At 34.3% G+C, this 27,278-nt stretch overlaps 2 protein-coding genes across 2 annotated transcripts; one reads left to right on the plus strand and one right to left on the minus strand.

Annotated features, from left to right (window-relative positions):
• The first annotated feature begins 1,765 nt into the window (after window positions 1–1,765).
• LOC109048533 (diacylglycerol kinase epsilon-like) lies at window positions 1,766–13,414 on the plus strand. Its single transcript, XM_019066188.2, has 11 exons — window positions 1,766–2,652; window positions 3,658–3,814; window positions 5,700–5,819; window positions 5,995–6,138; window positions 6,473–6,630; window positions 6,722–6,770; window positions 6,987–7,100; window positions 7,677–7,748; window positions 9,234–9,361; window positions 9,553–9,664; window positions 10,430–13,414. Exons 1-11 carry the CDS (start codon window positions 2,219–2,221, stop codon window positions 10,649–10,651), a joined length of 1,710 nt encoding a protein of 569 aa, XP_018921733.2. The 5' UTR covers window positions 1,766–2,218; the 3' UTR covers window positions 10,652–13,414.
• A 726-nt stretch (window positions 13,415–14,140) lies between these two features.
• LOC109072004 (E3 ubiquitin/ISG15 ligase TRIM25-like) lies at window positions 14,141–25,778 on the minus strand. Its single transcript, XM_042758134.1, has 10 exons — window positions 25,119–25,778; window positions 19,150–19,245; window positions 18,771–19,004; window positions 18,352–18,520; window positions 16,965–17,027; window positions 16,756–16,827; window positions 16,605–16,664; window positions 16,407–16,499; window positions 15,205–15,264; window positions 14,141–15,120 (listed from the first exon to the last, which is right to left on the minus strand). The coding sequence occupies exons 1-10, from the start codon at window positions 25,758–25,760 to the stop codon at window positions 14,588–14,590; spliced, it is 2,022 nt and encodes a 673-aa protein (XP_042614068.1). The 5' UTR covers window positions 25,761–25,778; the 3' UTR covers window positions 14,141–14,587.
• Window positions 25,779–27,278: the final 1,500 nt, after the last annotated feature.

Genomic DNA, 27,278 nt, shown 5'->3' on the forward strand with positions numbered 1-27,278 from the left:
GTTTTCTGACTTGTTATTTTGTTTTTAAATTTGTCATTGTGTTTTCTGACTTGTTATAATGTTTTCTGAATTGTTGTTGTGTTTTCTGAATTGTAATTTTGTTTTTTAGATTCACATTTGCGTTTGTAATTTGTTATTTTGTTTTCAGAATTTAATTCCGTTTTGCACTTCTCGGCCACGGTAAAACAGTGCAACTTTTAAGGTGTGTGTTTAACGATAGATTGGTATAATATCTGCATCTGTGGAGTTAAGTTTTCGCTGCGTTCACATAGGTGTTCCTTCAGTGAAAATGAAGCACATATGAACGCATACTTTATAAAACGATCATGTTGCCATTTTCATTTGAAAATGTAACTTTCAGTGTGATACATTTTCCAGCATGTGGCAAAGAGGTTTGCATACTTGAGCTAAGGAAAGAGGTTTGTACTAGAAATGCAAACAGTATTTTTGTGTGTGTGTGTGTACAGTAAACAGGTGTATACGTGTGTGTGCGTGATCATGAAGATTTGTTTATTTGGCTTGTTTAGTTATATGTTATACCTATCTATACTGTTCTTTTTGGTATATAAATCTATCTATCTATCTATCTATCTATCTATCTATCTATCTATCTATCTATCTATCTATCTATCTATCTATCTATCTATATATATATGTACAGTGTTGGGAGTAACGCATTACAAAAGTAATGCATTACAGTAACATTACTTTTTGCTGTAACGCAGTAGTGTAAGGCATTACTAATCAATTTTCAGTAATATTTTACTCGGTACATGTTCAGTAACGCTTGCGTTACAACTCACTTTTAGTTCACCTTTAGCCCAAAAAAAGCAAGACCGCAAGACATTAACGAATCAAAAATGAAGCAAATGAGTTATATTTCCTGTTCGTGGTCAGTCAATAGCTGCGTGTGGTGTTCACCTCTGATATATATATATATATATATATATATATATATATATATATATATATATATATATATATATATATATATATATATATATATATATTCATCTCTCTCGCTGGTGGAACTTTGTATTGTGTGCATCTTGTCATTTTACAATTGCATATGGCATTAGAGTTTACATATAGTCCTGTTGTGTCTAATATGAATAGACCCAAGCTATTCACAGATATTGCCAGATAATCACTTTACCTCTACCATACTTTTAACAGACTTGGATCGTTTGTGATTCTGGCTGTCATCCTTTCTGGTACTGTCTTGCGCCTTCACTTTGCCAATTATAAACTATATATTGTTAGTTGCCTGGATAGCCCACAGTCATTATGCTACATCGATATGCCCTCTACTGGATGTAAAATGCTCTGCAGTACATTTTGTCATTTTAGAATGTTAAGTTCTACTTCTGTAGTTATTCTGGTGAAAGTAACTCAAAAGTAATACAGGAGTAATGTAGCGCATTACAATTCTGAGACAGTAATATTGTAAGGTAAGGATTTACTGTTAAATGACAGTAACAAGTAATCTATAATTGCACAACACTGTGTGTATATATATATATATATATATATATATATATATATATATATATATATATATATATATATATATAAAATCCTAAAATGCAAATCCTAGAATCGCCCCTGCTTCTTCCCAGCCCCGGCTCTGTTATGGCTTTCGCTGTACTTTGATGTCACACACCGATCGTTCTGCGCAGCGCCGATGCATCTCGAACAAGCCTAGCGTACGGTGCTCGTTCTGTCTCACGTATTGTGTTCCTATTGGTCACTGAACATGTTCCGTCATAAACCTACGTCATCATTACCGTTTCCGTATATTGAACTAGATTAATCATGTTAGGATTTTATCCGCTTTTTGTGTTATTCCAGTGGTTTCAATGCACTTTTAAAATGCGTGGATAACAAACATGATGCCGACATCTCCCACTTGAAAACAAAATGTAGAACATATTCGTGAATAATTATCTGGTGTAACTACAATATGTCTTGCTATAGCCTACCAAGTGTTTGACAGCAAGTAGGTGTTTACGATGGCTTTGCTGTAACATCAGTGTGACTCAGGTTTGATGCACTGCCTGGCGATGCGATGATGCTGCTCGGATGGCGTTAGAAATGGAAAATCGTTGTGGGATGTCAAAACTTCAACACCTTGACTAATGACGATCGCAGGCAATCACTGATTTTTCCATCTGCTCTGACTTGTGCATGACGTTCCTGTAAAATACGATTTGTGGGTATGGAGGAGAGTACTGAGGAGCTGAGGGAGGAGTGGACCTTGCTCCTCTGGACCACGGTTGCTGTTCTGGTCCCAGTGCTCATCACACTGTGGTGCAGCTTCCAGCGTCCTAAACGCAAAGTTCAGCTGAAAGATCTTTTCCGAAAGAGCAAACACGGCTGGCACTACACGGATCTGTTCAACAAGCCCACCTACTGCTGCGTGTGTTCTCAGCCCATCCTGCAGGGGGCGTTCTGTGACTGCTGCGGCATATGTGCGGATGAGCAGTGCATACAGAGGGCAGATCGCATCCTCTCGTGTAAGGAGATCATGATACAGAGACCGACAGATGGGAGGTTTTACCATCAGTGGGTCAGGGGAAATGTGCCCCTCGCCAGCTATTGTGCCGAGTGCAAACAGCAATGCGGGACTCAACCCAAACTTTGCGACTATAGGTATTTAATAGCCCGGAGTTTTTCTTGCTTTCTTAGAAAGATAGATAGATAGATAGATATTAAAAATACAAATTGTCCTCCTGGTGTAAAATAGGCTACATCAGGATCTAAACCAGTTGTCATTCTAAACCATTTTGTCAGATTTTTTAAACTTGTACCACAATTTTGGACAAAAATTAATAACCGCGTTTGAAGAGAATATGAAACGGAAATTAATAAAATAAAAATTGATATTCATGTTTCATATTTTAATCGAAGTAGAAAAAAGCAACTGCAGTTTCACGTGGTCAACTTTCAAGGTTTCAAATTTTTCAAAGTTGAATGAATGACTTTGTTAAAATAAATAAGAATCAATTTAAGTATTGAGGAAAGAACAAGACAAACAAAAACAAACAAAGCTTTCTAATCTGAACTTAAAGTTGAGAAAGAAAATACAAATAAAAAACTATATATATATATATATATATATATATATATATATATATATATATAAATCTATTTTGAAAAGAACTGATGACCACCTTCCAAGAACTTTCATAGTTTTAACAATATTTACAAAAGTCAAATTCAAGTCATAAGTCAATATTTACAAGAAAATGTTAAAGAACAGACAAGTGTTTTTACATCTTAACTTACAGCAAAAAAGGATTGGCGAAACGGCAACAACCTAGACACAGATCAATAGCAGCAGAGAGCACACAGAACAAAACTTGAAATCATATGTTAAAATTCATTTTTGTTAAGGCTGCTGTGCTTTTAAGGGTGTCAAAGCAAAACAAGTATTGATTTAAGTCTTTTAAAAAGAATTTGTACCATTTTATTTTTAAATTTTTTTTTTTTTTTACAATTCATTAAGAAGATATTATCTGCAAGATAAGAACTCTTATTATGAGTTTTACTAGAGGGTTTGCAGTCAGTACAGTATCCATTAAATCCATTAGTTTTTTTAACAAGCTATCAGTTCTAAGTGCTCTCACTTTGCTGTTTTTATTTGGGAATATATAGGTGTGTATGGTGTCAGACCACAGTGCATGATGACTGCCTTTCTAGTCTGAATGATGATCTGTGTGATCTTGGAGAGTTCCGCTCTGTTATCATACCTCCATATTACCTCTATCAAGTCAACAAGCTCCGCCAACGACACCCTGATGAGTACAGTAAGGTGAGGATCCATCCACAAACACAAACATATGTAAAAATAAATAAATAAATAAATAAAATTACAACAGAGACAACTACATTTTTTCCGACTTGCAATGAACAAATTCAATTTCCACAACATCTAAATATACAGCTGTTATTTAAAAACTGAATAACTCATGAGGGCAGAGGGCAGTGTGGTGGAAATTACATTTCTGTAGTGTTTTATGAAAAAATGGAAGATAGCTTCACTGATTAGCTTTTCATGTATGCAAAATACTCTTATTTAACTTATTAAACAACCTTTCACACAAACTTTTTAAAGGGACATTGTTGTGGTGGAAATGACACCAATACTGTGCGACAGCTATTTTGTATGAAAAGTAATATTGATAGTGGTCTCACATTAAATACTATTATGTATTTTAATTATTTTACTAGTGCTTAATTCAGGTACATTAATAGTTACCAGATAAGTCATATTTTTAAACTGTATTTTCATTGTTGAAGTTTAAAAGTCTGGGTGTGTGACAAGGAGAAAACAGTGATTTTAACATCTATAAGGAGGCTGAAAAGTATGAAAAAATCATAATAGAAAGGTAGTAAAAAGTTTTTTAGGTGGTTTTATTTTTAGTTTGACAAAGAAAGATGAATTTGTACAAAATGATATGTATTTTTAAAAATATAACCAAATAACATAAAAGTGCCCATAGTCTAAGAATCACCCAAATATATATATATATATATATATATATATATATATATATATATATATATATATATATAGGGCACAGAGGCTGGTTTTTCATTAACTAAACAAAAAAATTTTTTTTTTTTTTTTTTTTGGACATATAAAAAATAATTGGTCCCAAAACAGCTTTTGTTGAAACCAACAGTTAAAGTGTTTAAACCAGGGGATAAAATGGCTGTTTATTTCTTATAATTTATTTCTATTAAGTTAATAATAGTTAATATATTTTTTTAAAAATAATCCCTAGTGCTAGTTTAAGTGTAGTGTAATGCATATTTTTCCAGTGTGTACTTGTATAACAGCTAGCCATTCATTCAAAATCTGCTGTTTTGCCTGTAATATCATTAAATATGCAATCAAAATAAAATATGAGATGAAAATATGAGACCATTATGAGATTTTTGGCTAATTCTGAGGGTAGGAAACATTAAGTGTGTCCCATTTAACATACTTTTGCACTGTTCTAAACTTTTGTATAGTCCAAGTTGTGTAAGTTCCTGGCTGATGCATATGATCATTGTACTTCTTTTTACATATATGATATACAGTACTGGTTACCATGTGAGAAAAAGTGACAATTTAAAGGAGAATTCATTTTATGTAGTTTTCCTTTTTAAAATGTATTTTAGGCGTTTACAAATGTCATTTATATTGTTGGTACAAACACATTATAATCAAAGCAGAAAATCTATAGGTATACTAAATGATTAACCAAAAGCTGTGTAATAAAATTACTGAATGAGAACAGAATCAAGTTTACACAGTTTTTTTTTTTTCACTGCTTTTTAATTGCTTTTATATGTAAAAGTGTTTTGGACTGACATCTTTGACTGTTTTAATGAGTTTCGTGACTTTCAGCATCTTGCTTCTTGAGACACTTGCATTATTTCCATTCTATAATGCAGCATTTGTGTTTTTAAATGAAAAAGCGATAAAGGCTTTAAAATGAAAGGTATTTATAGATTAAAAAAATATATTGATTAAAATATGCATAAACATTTGAAGAACACAGCCAAAAATAGAACCAAATTGTCCCTCAGGTTCTTTTCATCTCTGAATCAATTCTTGCACAGTGCACTAAATGAATATAATGAAAATAACCTGATCGACTATTTAATAGTTAATTGTTTTTTGTTGTTGTTGTTGTTCCATGCAGCTTGCTGCAGGGTGTGGGAGTGGCTGGACTCCAGTTCTGGTCTTGGCAAACACAAGAAGTGGCAACAACATGGGGGAAGTTTTGCTGGGAGAATTCCGTACCCTCCTGAACCCTGTGCAGGTGCCACTTAACTCTGTGCTACTTACATTCACATATTCAGGAAGTCTCTCTCTGTTTCACTCTGTTTACACTCTTGTGTTTTTTTATTTTTTTATTTTTGAATGATCACATTCTTCTTACTATCTAATGGTTTAACAAAATAATTTAGTTATTTAGATTTTTTTTCCCCTTCCAGGTGTTTGATCTCTCTGAGCTGCCCCCCTCTAAAGCCCTACAGCTGTGTACTCTTCTGCCCCCAGGCAGCGTGCATGTTCTGGTGTGTGGGGGAGATGGCACAGTAGGCTGGGTTCTGGATGCCATTGATACCATGAAGCTGAAGGTGAGAGCTGTAGCCGAATAGTTGAGTGGACTTGAAAACGTTATAGATTATATTAAAAGTCAGGATGTAAACCAAGCAAAAAAAATTTCCATGTGGCCTGGCTAGTACAGGATGTAAACCAAGCATATTTTTTTCCATGTGGCCTGGCTAGTAGGATGTGTATACAGTAGAATTATATAACACCACAAATGTGAATATAAGCATCACATAATGACATTTAATTATGTGAAGATTATATTTACATGTGTGGCATTATTTCATTAAAAATAGTAATTTGTTGTTTCTTGGGTTAATAAAATATTGTTTGTGTTTGTCACTCTCTCGTTCGGTGTAGGGTCAGGATCAGTTTATCCCTCTTGTGACTATCCTGCCACTGGGAACAGGAAATGATTTAGCAAACTCTTTAGGATGGGGAGCAGGATATGCTGGAGAGATTCCAGTAGAACAGGTGCTCAGGAATGTTCTAGAGGCTGAGGTAGTCAAAATGGACAGGTAAGACCCTGGCTGTGCTCTAAAGTCTTGTATTATGAGGAATGGCTTTTGTCATTCAATTTATTTTGTATTTCTGCTGTTAATGTGTTAGGTGGAAAGTTCAAGTTGTCTCCAAAGGAAACTATTTTCGTAAGCCAAAGGTCAGTACATACAACATACTGTATGATCGATTCGACCAGCAGGAGAATGTACCCCAGAATGCAAATGAAATTATTTGTATGCTAAGCACATCTTAATATAACCAATTTATTAACATAAAATCCCACGAAATACAGTATTAGTTAAATCAATCATGACGGGTTCAATTCATGAAGAAAAGAGATTAAGATTTTAGCTTAAGGTTGTTTTCTCTCCAGGTGTTGTCCATGAATAATTATTTCTCAGTGGGTCCTGATGCTCTCATGGCATTGAACTTCCATGCGCACAGAGAGAAAACGCCCTCCTTTTTCTCCAGCCGAATCATCAATAAGGTCTGAGGCATTGCCTGTACATCATTTCATTTGTTATTTCTGAGGAAAATTAAATCGAAAGTGCATCTAAGATTGTTAATGTGATAAACGGCATATTTCATTGTAAAAACATTTATTTCTGTAAAGCCATCTAATTTCCTTTATTTAACTTAAGTTATACACAGTTGTCAAAACTATGTATAACTGAGAAAATGTCATGATTCTACTGTTGATTTATACATCCACAACTATAAAAAAAGGACCCTTTTATATTAAGTGTCTTTAACTACTATGTACTACATCTGTAATTACATCTGTAATTAATTTCTTTAGCTACAACTATGCACTGTCGAGATTACCCCTTAACCCACCCTTAAACATAACCAAACGCAGCAATACTGTCCATTAACTATGTCTCACCTCAGTAGCAGCAAAATTGTTTTGCAATAAAACATGAATGTAATAAGTTTCATAGTATCTAAAACTTATCTATCTACAACTAGTAGGCCTATTACACAATTTTTCACAGGTTTGTTAAAAACATAAGTATTTTGTAAATGCACAGCTAATAATACTGACAATTGTCTTTTCTCACAGGCAGTGTATTTCCTCTATGGTACCAAAGATTGTTTAGTGCAAGAATGTAAAGACCTGGATAAGAGGATTGAGGTAAACATTTTAATTTGCTTGTTGAGAGACAAGTGTTCTCAAGCAAAAGTGTTCACTGATTGTTTTTTGCTGACCTTTGTTGTTGTCATCATATGATTAGCATGTTCTCTGGGAGTTTTAGCCTTGACAAGAACATCCTGCTTCATTACTGTGGTGTCTCAGTATTGATGTAATGATGATTAATGCTGTTTCAGAACTCCATTAAAAAGAGATAATAGAAATGCATAATTACTTTGGCTCTTTTCAAATACTAAAGGCTGGAATACACTACACTGAAAAAATTTGAAGCTACTTGACTTCATCATAAAAAACTGTATTTTTCTTTATTTTTTCTTTCTCTTTTTAGCTTGTACTTATTTGAACAATGTCTAGAACTTGGTATTACAAGCACTTCCTGTGTCTGTTTGCCTCTTTAAAAAAAAATCGCTTTATGTATCCCCCAATTGTAAGTCGCTTTGGATAAAAGCGTCTACAAAATGACTAAATGACACTAGACATCATGCACTTTCCGACTTTGTAAACAGTCACAGAGGAAAACAGGCCATCATATAATAAACAATTGAGGATCATAAACTACAAGACTTTAAAATAGTTACAATCACATCAAACCCATGCAGAAACATGCTCCTTGTTGCTAGGAGACGTGTGACAAATGAATCCAATTGGATGTTTGATATCCTCCGACTGGACGGAATCATAGTCTGAAGCTAAAAAAGCGGAGTTTGTGACCTTCATATACTATGTGATTTTTTTTATGAAATCTGACAACTCAAATCTGCAGCCTTGCTTTGACTTTTAGCAACTGGCGCCAACTGTAAATCAGGAGAAAATTGTGGCAAGGATTGTGTAGTGTATTCCTGCCTCAAGAATCTATTGCTGCATACTTGTAGGACATAGTATAAGTAGGCGAATTGGCATACAACAAACGGCTTCAAGAAACAGCTCTATATTGTTCCTTTTAGTTACTGATTCCTGGTGTTTATGTGAGAACAGGTTTTACTTAATGTAATTTCTGCACCGCTAGCAGCAACAGATGGAATTAAAAACATTATTACTTTTTTTAAACCGGTTTTCCAAATATTGCCTTATCTACCGTTGTTCATACAAACAGTATGACCCAATCCAAATGCCAAATGCCAAAAGACAGAGGCTGCTCAATAGACCTAGCAATTATACTTGCTGCAGTGTTTACAATCTTCTAATCCACTTTTTTGGTGCATAAACCTGAAATAGGAGAAAGTATTTTAATGTTATGAAGATGAACACAAAATGCACCTTTGAGATTATGTAGTCAGCTGCATCAACGTGCTGAAAACACTAGACCACGGCTGTGACCAAAAGTGCATATTTAAGCATAAACTGCACAAAATCCTGTTTCTAATAAATGACACTTGAGTTTATAGTTTCTCTTTATCTCCACACATATGGAAGGTGCTGCATGATTATTGTACTAATGCTCGTTAATACTTAATTGTGCTTCTTTAGCTGGAGCTGGATGGAGAGCAAGTGAATTTGCCCAGTCTGGAAGGGATAATAGTGTGCAATATCGGCTACTGGGGTGGTGGCTGTAGACTGTGGGAGGGAATGGGAGATGAACCCTATCCTCCAACACGGTGAGAATCCAGATGTCACTCTACTATACACTTTATATACTCTACTCTACTATACTACACTGTACTATACAGACTTATAGATCTGACTTAGTGAGACTAGGTTGAAATTAAATTTATACCTGTAGATCTGGATCAGAGTAGGATGACCTTTGAAAATTAATATTTCCTTTATGTCCTTTTTCTTTCTTCAGTGTGGATGATGGTTTATTAGAGGTGGTGGGGGTGTATGGTTCATTCCACTGTGCACAGATCCAGGTGAAACTGGCCAATCCTGTGAGGCTGGGACAGGCACATACAGTACGGGTAAGATATAAAAATCCTCCATGAGGCTTAAAACACTACAACGTCTCCACTTTTAGTGTGTGTCTATAGCAAGTTTGTTTAATATTTTTTTTCAGTACACAGTCCATATAATCATATATGTCAATTTAATATACTTGTGAACCCAGCCAGTCTATTCAAAATGAAAGCTGCAATAACCTGCAATATTTAACATAATATGTCATAACTACAAGGCATAAAATATCATAAAGTCTCAATGCTGTCCCTCCAGCAACTTTCCAATCTCATAAAATGACTGCAGTAATTAGCAAGCAACAGGAATCCAACGATCCAATCAACTTCTGAAAGACAAATTCAAATCTCTCCCTACATTTTTCTTGTTCAAGAAGCAATTTCACTTGGATCACAAAAGGGAAAAGACAGTTAAAATATTTTGTTGCTGAATAATAACAATCCACAAATCTTTGCTAAAGATATTAAATGAAAACAAATATTGAACTGAATTGAGCTGGATGATGACACAATTGTCTTCTGTAGAGCTGCTATATAGCTGAATTTTGCAGCATGTTCTGTTATTGAACTGGATTGAACCAACACTAAACTGAAATGAGCTGAATAATGACACTATTGTCTTTAGAGATGCTTTAAAGCAGATTTTTTTTTCCCCTCATGTTTGAAGAAGTTTGCATTATTGATTCTTTTTTTCCTGTTTAATACTGTCAAGCTGCTTTGAAATAATATGTGTTGTATAAAGCACTATATTTATCCTTTGCTTTTTGGTGGTAGCTGGTGTTGAAGAGTTCTCGGATGCCAATGCAGGTGGATGGAGAGCCATGGGCGCAGGGTCCATGCACCATCACCATTACCCATAAGACCCAGGCCCTCATGCTGTACCACAGTGCAGAACAGACAGATGATGATGACTCCAGCGCCTCAGAGTGTGAAGAACCCTCAGCCGAACACATTGACACAACTAGCAACACACAGGAAACAGTGACAGAGTCTTAGTAAGGCTGTAATCACTTTGTCTGTGCTATTTCCACCCCAGAAAGTAGCACAGCATGAAAGGAAGACACCCTGATGTGATAAATGTGTGATGTCATAAACGTAAATGTACATAATGTGCATGTGCTGCTCCAGTAATAACATCTGCGGTGGTTATTTCTGAGTTTAAAAGCCCCTTCTCTCTCAAGCACATCTTGAAGATGTCTATCTCTGACATTGGTTTTGTAGATTTGCGTGCATAGGTTTTGTTTTTTGTTTTGTTTTTTGCCAGGGAGTGCTACCTGGAAGCTCTGAGAAGTGGCTCAGGTTTTAGCCATATAGTCCAGAATGGAATCATATTCAGTTGTTAACAGAGTTCAGGCAATTATAAAAAAGACAAATTCAGTTCAGTGGAGAATGTTACAAACAAAGCTGCTTAGACGCAAATGTTTTGCACTGATCTTGAGTGCCATAGGTCTGTGAAAATACAACTCACTGCAGAAATCTTGTATTTGAGTTGTATAAATTAAGCTGTGAAATTATTTTATTTGGGACATTATGTTTTGTTACTCCTTTTGTGAAACACATTTGCACTGCTTGAATCTAGAGTAGATTTAGTAAAATGGACTTGCCATTAATATCTTATTATTTTGCAACTATTCAACTTGTGTTATTGGTTTTATGAAATAGCAGTAAAATGTTTCAGAGCACTGCATTAAGATACCATTCTTTATTTTGCTGTTTGCATATGCTGATCATCAGGCATTTTTATTGTGTTTATTCATTGTTTATTTTCTCCACTTTTCCATAGAGATTTATGTTTTTATGCACCCTGCTTGAGTAAATTTACTTTGCCTAGAATATAACCACCCTAATAGGCTTCCTGATTATTTTCTTTAGTCCCACTCTTCCAAGTCTTTCTGCTTTCAGTGCAATTGTAGCATAAGAACGGTAAAGTTCTTGAAAAACTAAGCCAGGATAGAAAAGAAAAATTTACTTTTTACGAGTGGTTATATGTCAGGCATTTCATATAGTCATATCTAAGCACATGACATTCTCTCCCTGAACTAGTGTCACCTTTCTTTGCAGGAGTTGCACATATTATCAAAACCTTGTTTGATAAACCTGAGGTTTTGCTGATGTAATGCCTTTGAGCAGTTTATAATTTGGTTTAGTTCATTTCATAGTTAATTTCATGTTCAGAGTGATTTTTACTGAAAAAATCTTACAGATTGTTAAAAGAACTGTAATCTAAATCACAGCCATTTTTCATCCATAATTATGAAGGTTTAGAAGAGTGTTACCAAAATATTCTAGATAAAGTGTAGATTTTTTTCTTCTTAAATCAAGAACATGGCCAGAGACTTTAAAAGTCTTTAAAATTTTTATTCTTGCAAGAAGTTCAAAAAATTTTGCAGTGAGCACTGCCATATGTGTGACAAAAATAAGGGAGCATGCATCTCTACTTTTATACACTTTGGCCCATTGTTTTCCCAATGGTCGTCTCCTTAATACCATATATAGCTAAGAAAGTGTGAAAAAAAAAATTTATATGTCTTATTCCTCGTAGCGTCTTACCGAAATTCAAGATGGTATTCTGTTTATCCTAAGCAAGCGAGAACAAGCAGGTCATTGTTACATCTACTCATATTCAGACCAAGCAGGCCTCACACGTGAACACCCATATAGCATTTCATAATATCAAAGCAATATTTCAGTTAATATATGAAGTATATTTGGATATAATTGATTAATTGAAAATTTCCCTTACAGTATTTATCCTTTTTTTTTCTCAGACTGAATATTTTCCTGGTAAATTATCTTCATCAGTTGCATATCAAAATGTTGATTGCTGTATAAGTCTTACTCAAACTTGTGAATGCTTCGATAAAATCAAAATTGTGTTTTTTGATTAGTGTCATGAAAAAAAAACTGACTTTTTCCATTATGTTTATGTGTTTAAATACTGAAGCAGTGTTTGTGAGTAAAACATTTTCTTTACAACTGTAAATTCCCCCACCCCCTCCACCCAAAGACACCTGTCATATTCCTAAATCTAGACTTCACACATGCTCTAAATGTGTCAAAGGGATTTTCAACAAGAATAGTATTCTCCTTGGGACTACTGGTTTATCATTTTAATATTTTGGGAGTATTACATTAAATGGGAATCTCTATTGAATATTGAAGGTTGAAATATTTAGCACTGACTTCTGTATGCTAGAAACAACATTTGGTTAACACCCATGGCTTATGTCTTGTTTTTCAAATGCAAATGAAGCCTAGTTTTTATCTGACAGTAGCTGCTGCTGGCATTGTGTTTAATGTGAAACTAGGCTTGTTTGAATGTGCCCAGGTAACATATCAACATATATTACAAGTTGGAGATTATATAAATTATACAACATGAAGAAATCTTCAGTCAAAGATTTGGTTTATTTATAATATTAGAAATAACAATTTCACAAATGTTATCATTAGAACAGAAGATGAGAGAGAAAGAATAATAAATCTAGATATTATTTATTCTTATATGAGACATGTTCATGTCATGCTTTTATTGGTATTATTTTACTTTATGTAAATAAATATTTATATTGTAGAGTTAAAAAAAAAAAATTCAGTTATTCTATATGATGCATCACCCAATATTGTAATACTGCATAAAGCAAACAATAAATGACTTACTACTAAACTTTCTGAGCTATATTTTTATAATGATACAATACTGCAAAGTGAATAACACAACATACATCTTATATATATAAAAACACACACACACACACACACACACACACACACACACACACACACACACACACACACACACACACATACACATATATATATATAACATACATATATATATATATATATATATATATATATATATATATATATATATATATATATATATATATATATATATATATATATATATATATATTATAACAGTTTGATTTACATATATACTGTACATGGCTACTGGTGTTGAATGTTTCATTTTTAACTGACATTTAACACTTGTTGGTTTGACAGAATTACACATACTTAAAAACTGACTGGACACAGCCAGGATACTTTGACCAGGAACCAAGACAACTCTATCTGGAGCACACTGCCAATGGACTTTACCGATGTGACAAAACCAACAAATGTCAATTGTGCTCATGTGATGATGTTGAACACTTTAAACTCACAACTAAAATCTCCAAAAATAACAGAAACAAAGAGAACAAAGTAAGATTAAATAATGTGTCACATTTGCAAATCTCATATGTACAATGAATTTTCCCCTTTCTGGAACAATGATGCATAACCATTTATTATACCACTCTCTGTAATACTTGATTTTTGTCAATCGTACCAATCAAGTCAAATCTTTTTGTATAATGACCACTAAACTTTTGTCTTGCTCTTTTTTCAGCTAAAATATTTTCAACATAACTGTGCAAGTGTCTCTTGTATCACTCTGCTTTCTTGTTCTTCTTAGTTAAATAATTTCAGCCTAAATCAATATTTAATTTCCTTTTATTTGGTATTATTTTTTGGTCAACATGAAAAGACATTACTGGACATTTATAGATTAAAAAGACTGCTTTAAGCATTCTGTAAAATCACAACACATAAATTAGAATTAAAAAGATTATTTTCACCAAACCTGACTTGTTTAAAACACATAAATAAATATACTGTCATATTTTACTCATGCTCCTGTCTTTCCAAACCCAAAATACTTTTGTTCATCTTCGAAACAAAAATTAAGATATTTTTAATATATCATAATTATATGTGCCCATCCATTGAAAATCCTTTAATGATTTCATAAAACATGAAGCTTGAACATTCAGGTTGTGTGGACTTTTACTCCATGGACAAAAAAAGAATATTAAAAAAAATCTTAATTTGTGTTCCAAAGATAAACAAAACATCAATACATTAAAATAAACATATACACTTTCAGTTGTTGAGCTTGCACAAAGAGACAGAAGAACCATTTGAGAAGATCCAAAAAGCTGGATATAAAGCCTCAGTGAAAGGAAAGACAAATGTGTGGAAGGGGTAGATCCGGTCCTGCACATTATAGAATGTTGCACTTCCCTGATCACAGTCCAGCAAGACGCCCACGCGGCTTGGGTTGGGATTCTGCAGCACCGTCTCGATGCTGTTGTGCCATGCAGAAAGCTTGACGTTAAACCACTCCACACACCAGGAGTCTGCATTACGCCCCAGACGGCTAGAGGGACCCTTGCGGTTGATTCTTCCATATGCAAGTCCCAATCCGCAGAAGTTGTTACTGCTCATTTTGATCTCCCAATAATGACGGCCCTGAGAGAAACCCTTTGTGCAGAGCACCTGGGAACAGACAGAAAAGCGAAGGGGAATATCTGGATAGTGAGCAGTTTCGTCCGAGACTGTCGCTTTGGTGTTGTTTTCAGACAGTGAGATCCGCTTGTGAGCTGTTCTGAAGTCAAAATTGAGGATAGTACCATCTAGACAGGAGAAACACAAGCATATAGATGTAAAAGGTGATGAACATGAACAAGTGGATAAAATCTAAACTATCTTATACTCACATTTAAGAAGGTCACTTCTTTTAATAAAGTTTTGCACAGCTGGTGAAATAGCAAGTGAATCTGTAATGAGAAAAAGTAATAAAAATAAATAAAAAGATTACAGAAACCACTACAATATTTTCTCCAAAGGGAATGAAAGGTTAGCTCATTTTATTAATACCTTAATATAACGAATCCAATCAATTAGAGGTGCGTTTTCTAATAGCACTTTTAGCCAACAATCGTTCTTCTGTCATTACACACAAAATTAAAAAATTTGCTGTTTCATGAAACCATAGTTTCAGCAAACATTTGCAAACAGGGTTGCAAACTTGTGTGGTGGAACTATAGCTCTCAACCTGTGATTAGAAGCATAGTTTCTTCTTAGATCATGCACAAAGGTACAATAAAAAAGCTATCATGTAGTACATTCTATTTTTTCATTTTATGTATATATATATATATATATATATATATATATATATATATATATATATATATATATATATATATATATATATATATATATATATATATATGTACATATGTATATATACACACACACACACACACTTCAATCTATATATTTTATTGTATTAACAATCAGTGCCATTTTTGAATAGTACACATGTACATTAATTAATACTACTTCGTTGTGTGGGAACTGCACCCCTGCATGACATTCAATAATTCACTATGAAACTGTTAGTTGAACAGAGTGTTGGGGAAGAGTAGAAAGAGGACAAAGGGGTAGAGGGGATGGGATGGTGGTCAGGTTGATCAGGGCATCTACAATTGATGGCTCAGAGAGACTCAGGGTGGGGGTACCATCTCTATCATATATTTAGGCCAGACAATTAGGACCCCCAGATACAACCTGAAAGAAAGAGAATGTGGGATAAGTTTGGCTATATGGATGAGAAATGGAGGGAAGGGTGGGTTCGAGAGAAAGAAACAAACAGTAGGGTATGAGGTGGCCCGATATATGGAGGTTTCGGGAAGTCAGGTGATTGTTTGGGGCGTGCCCCTGCTCCTGAACATCTGTGTACCAATTAACTCCATTTAAAAAACACCTGGTCTGATATATTGCTTTTCTGCTTTTAGAGTAGAATCTGCAGTCTATTCTAGAATGGCAGTAAATGGTGTAGTTTTGGAGCAAAGACCCCTTACAGTAAAGATTACATTTAGGAGGACATGAATAAACAAGAACTTTTTCCACATACTTATGTCAGGGATGTCTACAGTTTTATCTGCATTGTCAATGTCCATGCTTTTGGAGAAAACGGGATTTGCTCCTTTAGAGTGATTCCTAGATTCTGGCAAAGACATGTAAAATTAAAATAATAAAAATAAAAAAAAATTATGAAACAAATTAATAAATGAAAAAATAATTAACATATTGAGGGGTGGTCAGAACTTACTGTTTGGCTTCTGGTCTTTACGCTCTTTGTGGTCCTTTTGATCTTTATTAACACTCTTGTCTATCAAGAAATAGAGAAGAACAATGAGAGGAAGGTGTACATTTTAATCTATGATTAATCTATGTCCAAAACATATAAGCAGTTGACTCACTTGAAGTTTTCTGTTTAGCTCCTGAAAGCTTGGCTTTGGGAACGGGATCTGGACTGGGAGATCTCATATGTGCTGAAACATATTGGGAAAAGAATGATTTAAAATTAAATGAGAAAAAATAGTGATGAATGTATGGATGAATGGGTCTAGGTTATACTGAATCAAGAGGTAAAAAAGTTCCATTCAGTTACATGGAAGTTACAACTTACACATGTCTCTTGGATTTTGCAGAAGGGCAGGAGTCTCACTTAGGAATACTGGGAACTGGTTTCCTAGACCCAGAGGATTAGAGAAGTGGTTAAAATCTTCTGGCAGCAGTTTTATTAAGAATAAAGCCCAAGGGCTGGGTCAATTTTTCAGATTTTATAGATTCATTGGAATTTAATGTTTTGCCAAAAACAATGTTTTGGCAAAATGTATATATATAATTATAAATGTTACTAAAACCATGTTGTATTTATAATTACGTTGCTTAAATAGTGTTGTATTAACATTTTAAGGTGACTAGTTAAATGTAAAAATAAATAAATAAATAAATTAAAATAAAAATTGGGAATTGGTCAAACATTCAAAAAAAAAAAAAAAAAAAAAAAATATATATATATATAATATATATATAATATATATATATATATATATATATATATATATATATATATATATATATATATTTGTTTTTTTTGCCGTATCACCTAGCCCTAGAATAACCTCAACATACATATAACTGGCAACAAAATCACTTGTATAAAAAATGCTTTATATGATTAGTATGTCCTAGATTTCCACACCAATTATTTCAAAACACAATCTCACCTTCACCAAAAACAGATTTCTCAAACTCTGTAAAAACATATGTATATCAGAAATCTTAAGGCTGATTTATACTTCTGCATCGAACCTACACCGTAGCCTACGCATAGACGCACACCCTATGCCGTAGCCTACGGCGAAGCCTGACGTGCACCTCTCCAAAAATCTAACAGCATGTCAATTCTACGCAGACCCCAAGCGCTGTGATTGGTCTGCTAGAACCCCTTCCTCCGTATGTACTTGAGTTTGGTGTGTGTTTATAATGTGCACTTTAATTTATTTTACTGATACACCTTCTTATATAAAATAAAACAAAGCAAAGAACAAGTGTCTTATCATGTTGTCCGCGACAAACAATGTTGATCTGCCGTGGTACAAGTCCTTGTGGACATTGAAAGAATGCCATATTTTCTCCTGTTCCGTTCTTGTCTCCTTTTTGTAGTTTTAAATAATGATTTAATGATTTGATATTTATTTGCCGCCATCACGGCTATAATGCTTCTCCGACGAGCTGCTTCTTCTTTGGCTTTTTTCGTGGTACTGTGGGTTACACCAGCAACATGCCCGTGGACACTGCATACTAGCAGTTTGCATGTGTACTGCACGTTGATGCAGACAACGATGCAGAAGTATAAATGAAAACTGACGCATAGCCTACGGCGTAAAGAAGTATAAATCAGCCTTTAGTATGCACTAAGACTATGTGTGGTGTTGCTATATACAAACATCAAAACATCAAGCATCAAAACATGCTGCACAATTTATACAAGATCTGCACTAACACACCTGGTTTAAGTACAGAGATTCTGTTTTCTAATGGATGATCCATTAATTTGGTGATCCATTCCTTCAGTGCAACTGCAGAGGAATGATAAGCAATCACCTCTTTACCTTCCAGATTTATGCGAGGGTTATAGGGCTCAAAAATTACCACTGAGGGCAAATCCACGTAGGCCTGTGACAGAGATTGATAAAGTAAAGAATACAAACATACAGTCTGCATTGAAAGACATTTAGGTAAGCTAAAAAAAAAGGATTCAGTATAAAGCACATCTTGAATTGACTTTTCATTTTTTTTAAGAGATCCTACCCCAGCACTGTGCTTCATACAGAATATTTAATTCTATATACATCTAAGGCACATATACATCTAAAAATTTATTTCAGCATTTGGTCATATGATCACTGTGGTCACTGTGGATCACCTTTAAGAATTCTAGTGACTGTGACTGGTCCAGCAGACTGTTGATCTCAGATTTGGTCCTATTCATCTTCTCGATGTTCTCATTGAATTTCTTCATCAGGGAGACCAGTTTGCTCTGACCTTTCTCCTGTTCCTTATCGATAGCAAGAATGGCTTCTTTCTCATCTCGGTCAATCATTTCTCTGATCTGCCTGTATTCAGCCTCAAGAATACGCTTGCGGGTTACAGCTGAGTCCTGGAAAATCAAAACCAAAGGAAATAAGAGCTTCACCTGCTGACATACAGTATGTGATAGTTAAAACAGTATGTGCACTTCTTGTCATCTCTTACAGTACCTTTATCTGATTCTGTTAAAAATTCCAAAATAAAAATATGCCAACCTTTAATTTGTTTTGTTGCTCCTTCATCTGTGTGATAACCTGCTGATTCTTGTCAGTTTTGACTTCAAGGATGTTGAGCTTGTCAGTCAGGTCAGTCTAAAATAGTTTTAAGAATAACAACTAAGTATTGCAAGGAATCCCTTCATTGCGTATGTTTCAGACAGCACAGTCCTTCTAAATGTTTACATACCAAATAATACAAACCCTGAAAACAAGCAAGCACATATTATAATTATTGGACATTATGCTTCTGTTGTTTGCTTAGTTTAAGTCAGCATGTCTAAGAGATAAAAAAAAAAAAAAAAACTTGTCAAAATCTGTTATTGCGTAATTTAATTAAAAAAGTTATACAATAGTTTGTTATGGTTGTCAAATTAAAATGGATGATTAGCAGTGAAAGAGTCCTGATATTTAGTACAACAACACTGCATTGTTTCACTGTTTGTATTCTGCTTTCTGTGCTTGTCTGTGTTCACATTGTTACAGGCCACATTTAAAGTAAAGTGGATACTTCCATTTTAATGTAAGAGGGTGTACAGCCATTTGTAACTTAAATGTCCAAGGCTTCCGGTGTCATCTGGTCTGTTATGCTGCTTGATAATGCAGCCTGGTTTTATCATATTAATTTAATTTACTGTCATAATCATCTTTAGTTGCTTAGAACAAGGAGGGGGCCCCTGATTGGCTGTGGAGTAGATTGACTGGAGTGCCAATCTGGAGTGAAAACACCCAACCACTCCCCCACTTATTAGCGCTATTATTTAGTGGAGTTTTACCGTAAATTCCATGTATTACCATTAGAGATTGAAACGTCATGTTTGAATTTGGTTTACTAATCAAATGCATTTATTGTGTATTTGACTTCTGAACGAACTGTACATGTATCTATCAGGTGATCAGCTGCGCTTGATGTCCACATTCACCTCCACTCTTGACTTGGTTATGGCAAAATCTGGAAATGGTCACGCAAAGAACAATCTTCGATAAGTAAAATGTCAGCTATTCTAAAACAAATGTGAGAGAGGGGCTCAGAAAAAAAAATTACTGATTTTACTGACTTTGTTTTATCTGCTGTTTGTCATTTTTCTTTCTTTCTTTTTTTTTCTACTCCATCAGCTTTAGTAAAATAACCTGATTATTTTTTATGAAGTAGAAGTTGTGGAACAGCAAATGGACCGGGCACATGGAGCAGATAAAAACAGCGCCATCCTCCACACAGATTTTATTGTTAGTTTTTTTTTTATTGTTTTATTGTTTATTACAGTTTCTGGTCCCCATTGACTCCAATAGTGTATTTTTATTTTTTGTTACCAGTATGGTTCCAAATATATTATTTTGCGTTCAGCAAACAACAGAGGGAAATTCAAACAGGTTTAAAACAACATATATATATATATATATATATATATATATATATATATATATATATATATATATATATATATATATATATATAATTATTTATTTTTTTGGGTGAACTATTCCTCTAAAGCAGCCCAATATAGCTGCTGTTGCCATTTTGTCAATAATGTAAATCAAACATCAGAAAGAAAATCACACTGTCCTTGACTGAATCACTTTTGTAAAATAAGAATTAATGTATATTGAATTTATACAGTGAAGACTATTCAGTCTATTTGTACATTTACTTTATACAATATAATATTTCTTATTAATTAAAAAAAAAAGTTTTTCAAAGTAGGTTGATTTCGTATGTATCTTTGTTCTATTATAATTTGTGTCTGCTTACTTGTGTTTAGGAAGCTTGGTTTTACTTGGGCTAGTACTTTTTGTTGAGGCAGTAATTAAAGCAAAAGGAGCCCCTACCAAGTATTGAGTACATGTACAGTAAATGAACATAATTTCCAGAAGGCCAACAATTCACTAAAGATGTTCTTTTTTTTTTTTTTTTTTGTCTTATTAAGTATTCTAATTTGTTGAGATAGTGAATTGGTGGGTTTTTGTTAAATGTGAGCCAAAATCATCAGAATTAAAAAAAACCAAAGACTTAAACTACTTCAGTCTGTGTGCAGTGAATTTATTAATACACGAGTTTCACTATTTGAGTTGAATTACTGAAATAAATGAACTTATCCACAACATTCTAATTTATTGAGATGCACCTGTACATTATGTGGAAAATAATGTGCTTTTTGAACCTTAAACGGCACAAACACATTGCATTACACCAAATAAACAAAAACAAAACACTGTACTTTTTTAATAGGTACTAGTAGGTAGTAGTAGTAATGATTAACCAGTTGAAAATTGATTCAAATATGTGACGATTCAAATTGGTTGAGATGCTAAACAAATCGCGATTCATTTAGGGGTAGGAGTTTAAATTAAAACAAATCCAAGTCTGAACTGAACTTACAAAAGAAAAGTTTAGATGGTATTTTTTCTTTTAATCTTGCCTCTGTATAATGCATATTAATGTTCATAAGTGCAGCTCTGCTTCGTTTACAGCGGAAACCAAGGAAAGGCTTTATGCGCCACCTGCTGGCAGAGAGTGAATCTGCGTCTCCTATAGCTCATCTGCTGTTTCAGCAGATATTTTTATGTATAGTTTCACAAAACTGAAGTAAAAACATTGTATAATTTCGAAATTTGAAGCAAAAATATAATCTAATTTAGAATAAAAACTGCTCATGTTGCAAATATGGAGCATCTTTGTTTGAATAATGATTAAAATGCAATGGTTGCCTCTAATTTTAAATGTAAGAGAGCACAGACAAAGCCTTATTTTGTTTATATGAAGAGATTTATTTTATTTGTGTTATTTATTTGATTGGGGTCTTGTTTTAAAATTTCAATTAAGTTTTGTTATTTACATTTACATTATATTTAAATTTGGTCATTTAGCAGACGATTTTATCCAGAGTAACTTACAAATAAGGACAATAGAAGCAATCAAAACCAACAAAAGAGCAATAATATGCAAGTGCTATATTAATATATTATTATAGTGTTATATTTCAAATTTCACAAAGAAATGTGCAGCATTTTGTCCAAGAATTTAAAAGGACACATTTAATTTACAACTTGTCTTAAATCTCATTTTGTAAAAATAATAAAATAAAAATTTGAATCGAATCGAATCATGAAATCAAAATCATGAATCCAATCGAATTGTGAGTTGAGTGAGTCATTACATCCCTACTTTTTAGCAACATCATATGACTCCTTTAAATCATATTTATTCTGACCGTTATCACTTTGTAGTAGTAAATGAAAAAATGTCATAATGATCACGATGACGAGTGTAGCAAGGCTTAGTACTAGGACCGTTGCTTTTCACCATTTTGCTCCCTTGGGAGATATCATTAAAGGGATACTCCACCCCAAAATGAAAATTTTGTCATCAATCACTTAACCCTTTGTCGTTTCAAACCCGTAAAAGCTTTGTTTGTCTTCGGAACACAATTTAAGATATTTTGGACGAAAACCGGGAGACCTGGGACTGTCCCATAGACTGCCAAGTAAGTTACACTGTCAAGGTCCAGTAAAGTATGAAAGACAGTCTGTATCAGCCGCTCCACAAGGAGGTGCTGTTTTCTTTCAAATCAAAGCTAAATACACGTAGAAAGAGCACATCCTTGTGGCGCAGCTGATACAGAAGAGCACACACAGCATACAGTGATATGGAGAGACACAGAGGAAAATGTTGACAAAGGAATTGTTGAATAAAGTCGTTATTTTTGTTTTCTTCGCTTACAAAAAGTATTCTCGTCGCTTCATAACGTTACGGTTGAACCACTGATGGCAGATGGACTATTCTGACGATGTCTTTCATACTTTTCTGGACCTTGACAGTGTAACTTACTTGACAGTCTATGGGACAATCACAGAATCCAAAATATGCAAAATATCTTAAATTGTGTTCCGAAGATGAACAAAGCTTTTACAGGTTTGGAACAACATGGGGGTAAGTGATTAATGACAAAATTTTCATTTTGGGGTAGAGTATTCCTTTAAGAAACAGTGTTAGTTTACACTGTTATGCTGACAACAGACAACTCTATATCTCCTTGAGGCCTGGCAAAACCTACTGATTCACAAAAGTAATGGAATGCATACTTGATATTACAACTGGAGAACTAGTAACTTCCTAATTCTAAATTCAGGGGGGAAAAAATCTGCTATGTGGAAGCACAGAGGATTATCAAAGAGAACCGACCAAGTTTCACAACATGCTGACGTCTAGGCTATGTTAAATGCAAACTTATGAACCTGCCTATGATAGTTGTATGGAAGCAATGGTTTATAGTTTGTCACATGAATTTCCGTCATGTTCACTTAGTGTGGTTTTAAAGTGTCAACTTTGGAGGTCCTGTACACTTGCATTATATGGACTCATAGAAATGAATAATTTTTCTAAAAATCTTTGTTTGTGCTCATCTAAGGAAAGAAAGCCATATATATCTGGGACAGTCTGAGCAATATTACGAGACAATGTTTGATTTGGGATGGAATGCCCCTTGATGCAACATATATATATCTTAACATCTTGCTGATTAACCATAAAGCCCTGGATGGTTCAGCTCCTCAGTACTTAAGTAAGCTAGCATACATATAACACACATCAAATATTTTACACGGCTCTCTCTCTGCTTGATCCTGATTGGTCAAGTTACGCAATTCTAAGGTGTGCTATTACCCTATAACAACCGTTGTTATTAGCAATGCCAAATAACATAATGCTCATCTGGGTATTTGAGGCCGGTGATTTCTTTCACATCTCTCAAATCACACTGCTTTGCTCTCTGTCTTTTCATTCAAATTCAACTGCTATCATCTTGCGCCTCAGTTATTGACTGTATTTACTGTAAAATTAAACTGGAGAACTTCAGTATTAACAGCTGGCCAGCTATAATATTGTTGAAGTGATCATCTTGGTGCCAGAATGATTGTTTTGTTCACTGTAATGGATTTAAGATAATAAACAGGTAAGATTTTAAAACACTTTCTTCTTAAATAACATTGTATGTCCTTATCTTTATTTATGTGGTGAAAAGCTGTGTAATTAGTGATACAACTAATCAATATAATAATACAATGATTAGCCACAACATTAAAAACACTGACAGATAAAGTCAATAAAATTGATTATATTGTTACAATGGCACCTGGCAAGGGGTAGAATTAGGCAGCACGTTAAATTTCATGTTTTGGAAGTAGAAAAAAAAAAAAAAACGGCCAAGTGAAAAGAACCAGATTCAGGGTCTTGGCCACCCAATTCTCAATGCATGCGGGGAGTGAGGGCTAGCCTGTCTGGTCACACAAAAGAGCTCCTGTAGCTCAAACTGTAGCAATGGAAGAAGGTTACCTGGTCTGATAAATTATGTTTTCTTTAAATCAGGCACTGTAGATGGCCGGTGCGTGTGTGTCATTTACCCGTGAAAGGGATGCCAGCAGAAAGAAGCGCCCTGGCATTTATATGGATGTTACTTTTACACATACCACCATGGTTTAAGGAATATGACAAAGAGATCAAGGTGTTGCCTTGGCCTCCAAATTTCCCAAATCTTAATCCAATTGAGCATCTATGGGATGTGCTGGACCAACAAATTCAATTCATGGAGGCCCCACCTCCTCCAGGACTTAAAAATCTACTGCTAATGTCTTGGTGCAAGATACCACAGAACACATTCAGAAGTCTTGTAAAATCCATGCCTCAGTGCACCAGAACTTTTTTGCCAGCACAGAGGGGACCTATGATATTAGGCAGGTGGTTTTAATGTTGTGGCTGATCAGTGTATAAGTCTGTTCTGTGGTTTCTTGCTACTATTGCCTTTGGCTTGCTCAGTTAGGGCTTAAAAGACAATCATTCTTAAATATTTTTATTTTGCCTTCACTGACACTATCAGATGAGAACAAATCTAGAACTGGACACTTGGATAACAAAACTGTTGTCTTCTGTTGAGCTGCCTTTTAAGTTGTTCCTTAATTGATGAACTAGGCCCTACCTTTTGTTTGAAGCGCCGCTCATCTGCCGTGATAAACTCACAGCCTTTATGCATGTCCTGCAGACAGGTACTGCAAATGCAACTCTGGTGCTGACTGCAGTAGAACTCCATCAATTTGCCATGATCTGAACAGAGACGCTCCATCAGATCTGGCAGGGGATCAGCCAGTTGATGGGCCCGAAAAATGGCATTCTCTCGGTGAGGCCTGACATGATCCTCACAATAAGACGCCATACATGTCAGACAAGTTTTGACCGCTTTGGCTTCCATGCAGTTGTCACATTTGATCTCATCTGGATCTTTCTTTTTCACCTCAAAATGTTCCTTGACGGGTTCAGAAACACCCGCTTTTATTCTATAGGCATCGAGCACCGCGCTGAGGACGGTGTTCTTCTTTAGTTCAGGTTTACTGAGGAACACCATTCGGCACTGAGGGCAGGACATAGATGACACACTGTCGTTCCATGTCGCTTCGAGACAGTTGGCGCAGAAACTGTGACCACAGATTAAACTCACCGGATTCTCGAATAGACATAAACAGATACTGCAAGTCAACTCTTCCTCGAGACCCAATAGAGATATATTTTCCGCCATTTTGACACGTCCAATGTAACATCCACCACTGACAACGAACACAGTCATCTACGCCCAAACTGAAAACGAAACTAAACCACAGTAGGCGGAGAAACGAAAATTAAACGGCCCACACCTCAGAGTCATGAATTAACTAATGAACTAAGTAAAGATTTATTGATAAACAAAATAATATAACAAAAATTAACTGGGATTAATCCAAATTTTTGAATGTGCTGATATCTTTAAAAGGCCTCATGTAGAAAATGTTGCTTTTAAATAGTACCTTTTTTCATGCTACATTCAAATGTTCTAATACAATTTATCTAAAAATATTTTAATAATAAACATTTAAAACAAATGAAAAATTGTTTCGTTGTGTCCCTGCGCATATTATTTATTTATTTTGCGTAACGGTACAATTGTCATACAGTTTCTTCAAATATACACAAGAGGACGCTGTTTGCTTATAAAATCGTTGTTTGAACATTTGTTTAGTTTTTACTGAAAGATTTTCAAGACTGAAAATCTGAATAGAAATTGGAAGATTTGGAAGAACTTTTTGAAGAATAATTTTAGCACTATCATTATTTTATTTATCTATAGCCTCTACGTCAAGGTGTTTATTATAGCTGCCACTCAATTTCACTAAGTCCCTTCAGCAAATTGCATTCATGGAAAAAAAAACACTTCTTGAATCTGTAATCTCAGTTTATTCAGGTTAAACAGACAAAAATTATATATTTTTTTAATACTGCAATTTAGTTTGTTATTCTTTTTAGTGCTTTTCACTATATAATTAGCCACATACACGCCAAACTACACACAAATGTGAAAAATGTAAAACACTTGTTTGTCTTTTGCTTGTTCAGAGTGCAGTGGAGTGAACAGGATTTTGTCAAAGCACTTGCACATACAAATTGTATATAAAGTGTATATATGCATATACAGATTAATTTTACAGTCATGCAACTGAACTGAATCAATACTCAACTGGCTTGAGCTGTATAATGACACTGTTGACTTGTTAGAGCTGCTTTACAGTAGAGTTTAAATTTGATACTATTGTGAAGCTGCTGTGAAAGTTGACTCTCTGGCTTGGCATGTTTGCATATTCACTGTACACACACACACACACACACACACACACACACACACATATATATATAATGTAAACAGAAATGCAAAGGGGTAAAAAAAAGTGATTTCTCAAAACACTTGAGTTTTGATTTCTAAATTGAACAAATAGGTTAACTTACTTGTTTAGTGACTTCACTGCCCTAATTCAAAATGATCCACAGAGCTCTAAATAAAGGTTCTTGAGTGTGTGTGGTCACATGACTGTCTGTCTGACTCACTTTCTTCCTGCAAGTTTTTGTGCATATTTATGCGTATGACAGATTTATTTTATTATTTTTCTTTATAGATTTTATATATATATATATATATATATATATATATATATATATATATATATATATATTATATATATATATATATATATATATATATATTAGTTAATTACATGTCCTTTACTCTATAATACATTCTTTCTTTGTTTGATCAGAATTAAGATCACATGCAGCA

The sequence above is a fragment of the Cyprinus carpio genome, chromosome A6, assembly GCF_018340385.1.
Source record: "Cyprinus carpio isolate SPL01 chromosome A6, ASM1834038v1, whole genome shotgun sequence".
In the NCBI taxonomy this organism is placed as follows: domain Eukaryota; kingdom Metazoa; phylum Chordata; class Actinopteri; order Cypriniformes; family Cyprinidae; genus Cyprinus; species Cyprinus carpio.